Consider the following 7,762-nt stretch of genomic DNA (forward strand, 5'->3'; position numbering starts at 1 on the left):
GCATATCTAGAAAAAAAACACAGCGACACAAAACTGTGTTAATAAAACCATTAGAGCAATGACATGTAGATCAATGTCCTTGTTCTTAAGTCGTTTTATGAAATGTAATTAATTTGACCTATTGGCTACCATTTTTGGTAGGTTATTGAAATAACCTCTCACCAATAGGCTTTTATAGTCTATCCATCAATATTAGTAGCTAAAAGGCAAAAATATAGATAGGACCACTGACACTAAATATACGAGTTTTACACCCTATATACTGCGTACCAAACATTACACAAATTTTGGACTATAACTGATAAAACGGTTAATAATCGTGCGTGTAAAAAGATACATAATACTGTATGTTTGGTTACCAACAGCTGCTTGTGCGTTGATCCAGATACAGTGTATCAAATACGCTGGACATGTAGTTCGTTTCCTTTCCCCCAGCAGCAAAGTGGTGGACAGAAAGTACAGTGAACTATTGACTTACTGTATGTACACAACTTTATCAGTAAACTAAAGGGCCGTGGTTGCCTAATCTCCAAACAGCTGACGGGCAGAAGCAGAAGCTTCGTGCGCAGATGAATGGCAACGGCTTCCAGACGAGATGTGCGCGCACACACACACCGTAGACTGTTTGACCAACATTGACAGTTTGTGGATGACTTTGCGCTGACTAGTCTTTTTTAGAAGTTCTCATTTTTTTTGTTCTGGATGGAATGAAGGTTGTGTAGGAGAAAGAACGAGGGAGAAATAATGAACGTTTGGTAAGAGAGAAGGGTCGCCAAAAGGATACATTGCATGAAGTGGACTCTGATATAAGGACGTGTATGGAATAGAACAATTGCAAGAAAGGAAGACCATTTCGGAATATTTTTGTGCATGCACATTTTGAATAAAAAAGAGAGAAGTTCCTCTTATTTTCTGTCTTCGTCAATTCATGAATATTGTTTTCTGTTGCTACTAAGATTTTGATAACTATTCACCTTTGACGTACAGGCAACTTCAGGTAACGGGAAAAGAGAGCTGCTGAAAAGTGGACCCATATGAAATAGAAAACTGAAAAAAGAGGACACTGACTTTTGTAATATTAGAATATTAAATTCTATGTGAACAACTAAGTTGTAGCCTATATTTTTTTATATATCAAGCCATAACCCAACCATGCAGCAGGAACGCTTGCTGAAGGTTCTAGTCATCGGTGACCTGGGGGTCGGGAAAACGTCTATAATAAAGCGTTATGTCCATCAGATATTCTCCCAACATTACAGAGCCACCATCGGAGTCGACTTCGCCCTCAAACTCCTCAATTGGGATCACAAGACGGTCGTGCGACTGCAGCTGTGGGACATCGCAGGTTGGTAAACTAATTACGAGTAATCTACTTCGACAGTTCGCCTACCTTTTACTTTTATAACTATTATATTTGATTTGATACACAAGTTTAAAATATGGTAAAAATATGTCACGCACATGGTATGGTGTCTGTAATAGTGGAACATCGCCAGTTGGTAAACTAATTACGCATAGAATAAGAGTAGGCATATTAGAGTAGGCCTATTATAGTAGGCCTATTAGCTCTGCTACATTTCGTTTTATAACTCCTTTATTTGATTTGAGAATGGAACTTAGGTAGTTCCATTCAATAGGTAGTTCACACACACACACACACACACACACACACACACACACACACACACACATTTGTAATAGTAGTAGCATAACCGACCTATTCTTGAGCCTCTCTATATTTCACATGACCTGATAATCGACACATATAACAGACATGACCTGATGTAAGGTCCTGACATACACTGTCCTATAAAACAGTGTAATAGTGTGAGTGTTGGTGTGTACGTGCATGCCTGGCTGTGTATGCATTCATGTGTGCATGCGCGCGTCTGTATGTGTGTGGACTTTACCCCGTCAGTCAATGCACATGCACTAGACATCTTAAGACTCGCACACATCGCACCGAATGTGGCTCTAGCGTTTGTCTGCTGATCGTTCCGCGTAGATTACGTTGTTCAAATCGGTGCTCACTCGGTTCGTGAATTACGTTCAGAGGTAGGAAGTACTCTCCGCCAGCAAACGCTATGGGTGTGTCTGAGTCCTCATGGTGCTGTATCTCTAAACTGTCAGCAGACTTTTCCTCCTTATCATCTCAACGGTAGATAATGACATCATCACACCATGTCTACCAGCCACCCACCCCCACCCCCAGCGGGAATCTTCAAAGTTGCAAAGGAAATGGGGAGGGGGGGTTTGCCTCTCCACTGTGCCCAGGTTAATGAAACATTTACATTACATTTACATTTAAGTCATTTCGCTGACGCTCTTATCCAGAGCGACTTACATTTTACCTTTTTATTTTTTATTTAACTAGGCAAGTCAGTTAAGAATAAACTCTTATTTTCCATGACGGCCTAGGAACAGTGGGTTAACTGCCTTGTTCAGGGGCAGAACGACAGATTTGTACCTTGTCAGCTCGGGGATTTGAACTTGCAACCTTTCGGTTACTAGCCCAACGCTCTAACCACTAGGCTACCCTGCCGCCCCACAAAAACCACAATGTTGACAAAAAGGTATCCAAAAAAGTTAATTAATCCTTACAGCCAAATAATAATTCATAATATATCAATCATTTAGTTTTTTACATATACATATATTTCATATCAATATTAATATAATCCAAGTTTTTCCTCATAATAGTATAAACAAGTGTCAATAATCACCCATTATGTTCATAATAATGGACTATTCCACCCTGAGACAGTCCCCATGCACTGTTTCACAAGATATGATTGCAAACATGACATTCATTGAAATTAAGCTGCAACAATGAAGCGCTTTCAGCGCAGGGCAGAGAAAGGAAAAAGAAAGAAACAAGATGTATGTGTGGCCCATGTATCTGATGCTTTCTGGCCATAAACAGAATGGCATGTCATACTCTGTTTGGCCAGACACAGCATCAGATACATGGACTACATACAGTATATAGTAAGACAGAGGGGCGCTGTTTCGCTCACTTGAATGCTTTCTCCGGTGAGATAGTTTCAGCCACTTGCGAATTGAAGGAAAGTTGAAGGGTGCACAGTGCACTGTTCAGATGCTGGAATTATTTTGGATGAACGTGCGAAGGGTAACCTACTTTTTGAAGTGATTTGTTTGACAATCAGATGAAAAAATCATGACTGGTTGGGTTCATGGCACATTAACAGGTAATACATTTTTACAGTTAAATTAAAGGCCTCAGACTGGCCTCTTGCTGATCTAGGATCAGGTTCACCCCTATCCATTGAGTCTTATTCATTTAGACAATGCATGTAGGCTGTGGAAAGACAGAGATAGACATTGTAGGAGAACATAGCAGGAAAACCAGTGTGATGGTATTTACACAATGCATGCTGGCTATTGGCAGTAACAACCAATGATATTTCAAACTGTATTCTGTACGTTATGTGTTGTTGATAGAAAGACCCTGTTCTCTCTCTCTCCGTCCCTCTGTTTCTCTCTGTTTCTCTCTCGCTCTCTCTCTCAGCTGTTTCATGGTTATTCACTGGTATATTACAGTCATGTGAGAGAGGTTCACTTCCAGGAGAAATGCCATTTATATGTCAACACTCACTTTAACACATACACGCACACATACACACACATATAGATATACACACACACACACACACACTTGAAATTTCTCAACACATTGGAGTATCGCTTTGCTTCTTAAGTCACTTTATTGAGAAATATTCATTGTTGTTATGTTGTTGATTTAGATGGTATAGTTGTTGATGTTGTTGCTGGTGCTGTTGTTGTTATATCATTGTTGTTGTTGTGTTTCCTCAGGCCAGGAGCGCTATGGCAACATGACGCGGGTTTACTACCGCGAGGCTGTAGGAGCGTTGGTGATCTTTGACATGACGCGGGCCTCTACCTTCCAGGCTGTCCTCAAGTGGAAGGGAGACCTCGACTCCAAGGTAAGAGATACATTATTATTTGAACATGCTTAGAACTAGTCATAATGAATCATACATGCAGGTTGTACTATACAGTGAGGTGGTAGTGAGTGCCTGTACCCTGAGTGGCTCAACTAGTACTATCCTCCTTCAAATAAACATCTCCACCGTTGTTACATTTCATAAAGACTTTAAAAAAAACATTTGTTAATCCTTCTCTCCTCTCTCTCCTCTCATCCATCTCACCCCTCACTCCCATTTTCTCTATATTTCCTTGCCCTTACATCTTTCTCCCCCATTTTTCTCTCCAACCCCCCCTTTCTCTCCCTCACCCCACACCCCTCCCAGGTTGCTCTGCGTAACGGGAGGCCAGTTCCGGCCGTCTTATTGGGTAATAAATGTGACCAGCTGAGTATGGGTCTCTGTTCCAAACTGCCCAAACTGGAGAACTTCACTAGAGACCACGGCTTTGTAGGGTGGTACGAGACCTCCGCCAAGGTGAGGTGTGTGTGTGTATGTGAGAGAGCAAGACCATGGTTTCGTAGGGTGGTAAGAGGTCAAGGGTCACGACATGGGGTCGCGGCATAGATAGGGATGGGTCTCTATTGTTGCTGTATGTAGTGTATATCAGGGGATACAAGCTTTGTGTTTGGAAATGTTAAGAGACGTTGTGTGTGTTAGCAGAGAGTTGTATGAGTTAGTATGAGTTGCTTTCTGGAATGTAAAAAGCGTCATTATACCTACTGGCTGCTAGCTGAGTGAGGGATTTTGTCTGTGCAGTGATAAAGACTGTATTTTCTCCTTCCCATTCTCTTGCTCTCTCTATCTGTCCCTCACCCCCTCTCTTTCTCTCTCTCTCATGTTATGTCTCTCTCTCACACACACACACATCTCTCTCTCGTTGCCGTTCAATTCTTTCCCCCTCTCTCCCATCTCCCACCCCCTCTCAGGACAACACCAACATCGACGCGGCCATCATGTGTTTGGTAGCGAGCATCATGGCTGTAGAAGAGGAGAGGCCGCCAGCTGGAGATCCTGGAGACCCTAGCGTCCTGGTCTTACCACGCTTTGACTACAATAGGACAGGGATGGCTGGACTGCCTGGGTGCGATGGGTGTAAAAAGCGACCTCTGCCTGGCCGAATGGAGATGGGGGATATTTGAGGGATGAGAGACGGGGAGAGATGGGAGGGGGTGGGTGTAGGAGAGAGGATAGCGAGCTTTCTAGTTGTGATGGGTGTAATAAGTTAACTCTGCCGGCCCAGAGGGACATGGGCGATATCTGAAGGGGGGATGGAGGGAGAGAGAAGGACAGCGGCTTTTGACTCCAACAAACTCTCTATGCTAGGATGGAAGGGGACTGAGGGGGAGAGATGGTGAGGAGCAGGGGGATAGAGAGACACAGAGAGAGAGAGCGGGGGATGGGAAATATAGTGCGTGTAAAAGAGAGAGCGATAGTAGCATGATGCATTAGATATGGATGGACTGCTACAAAGGGTCATGTGAACTGAGCTAAGCCTGGATGACATGAGAGATCTAATCACATAACGGTGGAGGACAGAAGCATCCACATCGGCAAGGAAACTGCTGTGATGTTATCAAGAGCGTTGCTGTTGCAACGCACTCATCACACGAAGGCTGCTTTCGTAAATTCACTCTGGCCACTACTCCGATTTCAGAGCACTCTCGTCTGAGTGTGTCAGAGCGCAGAACAACTGATGAATTTGCGAACTGTGTTTATTGACCGGTGTCAATAAACGTCTGCAAAAAAACGTCATTCAATTGTTGCCAGGAGCACAGTTACAGTCACCAACGCTCTACATAACATGAAAACAGCCTAACCAGCTCTGCTAGCGCGAGTAAAATGGCCAGTGAGGTGTTCTCTCATATGAGTCTGGAAGTAGCTAGCCAACTTTAGCCAGTTAGCTTGGGTGCTTGATTGCTGTTATAACCATCAACATTAAATTTCTGCCTCTACACAGCTTTGTAAAGTGTAACTAATGTTCAACAAGCTATGGCCAGGTCACACCCATTTTACCAACAGCTTGAGAATGATGCTAAAGCTTACTGAATGCTTCCCAGTCGAAACAGTTTGGACCTGTCTCCTCCCCTTCATCTAGACTGATTGAAATGGATTTACAAGTGACATCAATAAGGGATCATAGCTTTCACTTGGATTCACCTGGTCAGTCTACGTCATGGAAAGAGCAGGTGTTTTTAATGTTTTGTATACTCAGTGTATATATTATGACAACATTTTGTGGCGTTTTTGTTAGTTTTGGTGTTCGGCAGTGTTCAGAAGTTTTTTTTCCGGCGTCTACGCCCCCTTTGTCTGTGATTGGTCAACAGTAGGGATTCCTCAATGAAGTGTTTGTTGTCAATCAACGACAAACAACTAGTTTTCATGCAAATCTTTCCACTTGAGAAAAACTGCACCAAATATCTTAGTTAGTTGTCAAATTGGGTGACTAAGACCTCAGCAAAAATGTAAACATTTGACAGATTTCTTGATTTATCTTAAATAGATTTTTACTATTTTGAGGAAGTGTTACTGTATGTTGTTGTTACGGTGTCTCAAGAGGGTCAAACAGTAATATTTTGAAGGAAATATCATTTTAAGGGAGTATGTTAGGCACTCGCCTAGCTGAGTTCTGCTAGGAGCAAACCAACCTAGCATGCGGACGCCTTTCGTCTGTGATAATGAAATCGGGAGGCTGAAAGGTGTAAGTTAGTCTGTGTCTCTAATTGCACCCTATTCAGCAGTAGTGGTCGGGATTTTCTTTAATACAGTTGCATATCACAATATTATTTTGGCCGATATTATATCGCTACTTTTTTTTTTTTTTTTTTTTTTTTTACGAGGTAGCGTTAGCTAACGTTAGTCAGCTGCACCAAAATTACGGTATTTTTATCCTATAGATTTTTCTCCATCTTCTTTTTAAATAGTGAGACATGTTTTCAGCACTTTTACTTCCATGACTGATCAAAACAAATGTTAGTATGCTCTCTCTTGCATCTCTGCAGCAGACATATGTTTAAAACATCAAATTGCAATGAAATCGCAGTATAGAATCGCAATACATATAGAATAGTGAGAATCGCAATACATATCTTATCGGCATCTAAGTATCATGATAATATCATATTGTGAGGTCCCTGGCAATTCCCAGCCCTATTCAGTAGTGCAGTATGTAGGGAATGGGGTGCCATTTGAGACAACCTTAGTTAGCACGTGCCTTCAGAAAGTATTCACACCCCTTGACTTTTTCCTTATTTTGTTGTATTACAGCCTGAATTCAAATGTATGACATTTAGATTTTGTGTCACTGGATAACACCCCATAATGTCAAAGTGGAATAAAAAAAAAATATTTTTATTTTTACAATTAATAAAAATGAAAAGCTGAAATGTCTTATGTTAATAAGTGTTCAACCCCTTTGTTATGACAAGCCTGAAAAGTTCAGGAGTAAAAATGTGCCTATACAGAATAAAAAATGACAAAACATGCATCCTGTTTGCGATAAGGCACTAAAGTAAAACTGCAACAAAAAAATCACTTTATGTCCTGAATACATAAAAAAGCATTATGTTTGGGGCAAATCCAACACAACACATCACTGAGTACCACTTTTCATATTTTCAAGCATGGCGGTGGCTGCATCATGTTATGGGTATGCTTGTCATCGGCAAGGACTAGGGAGTTTTTAAGGATGAAAAGAAACGGAATAGAGCTAAGCACAGGCAAAATCCTGGAGGAAAATCTGGTTCAGTCTGTTTTCCAACAGACACTGGGGGAAACAATTCACCTTTCAGCAGGAC

The 7,762-nt window shown here is 41.6% G+C and overlaps 1 protein-coding gene across 1 annotated transcript; it reads left to right on the forward strand.

The window, feature by feature from the left end:
- Window positions 1–432: 432 nt before the first annotated feature.
- On the forward strand, window positions 433–7,355 carry LOC129865620 (ras-related protein Rab-38-like). Its single transcript, XM_055938531.1, has 4 exons — window positions 433–1,345; window positions 3,835–3,965; window positions 4,293–4,442; window positions 4,895–7,355. The coding sequence occupies exons 1-4, from the start codon at window positions 1,153–1,155 to the stop codon at window positions 5,105–5,107; spliced, it is 687 nt and encodes a 228-aa protein (XP_055794506.1). The 5' UTR covers window positions 433–1,152; the 3' UTR covers window positions 5,108–7,355.
- Window positions 7,356–7,762: the final 407 nt, after the last annotated feature.

Source organism: Salvelinus fontinalis, chromosome 11, assembly GCF_029448725.1.
Source record: "Salvelinus fontinalis isolate EN_2023a chromosome 11, ASM2944872v1, whole genome shotgun sequence".
NCBI classification, from domain to species: domain Eukaryota; kingdom Metazoa; phylum Chordata; class Actinopteri; order Salmoniformes; family Salmonidae; genus Salvelinus; species Salvelinus fontinalis.

Bases quoted from the DNA above. Each gene is read 5' to 3' on its own strand.
- LOC129865620 (XM_055938531.1), top strand. From the start codon at position 1,153: ATGCAGCAGGAACGCTTGCTGAAGGTTCTAGTCATCGGTGACCTGGGG. The intron at 3,966-4,292 runs GTAAGAGATACA...CACCCCTCCCAG, and splicing joins AGGGAGACCTCGACTCCAAG to GTTGCTCTGCGTAACGGGAG. The intron at 4,443-4,894 runs GTGAGGTGTGTG...ACCCCCTCTCAG, and splicing joins GGTACGAGACCTCCGCCAAG to GACAACACCAACATCGACGC.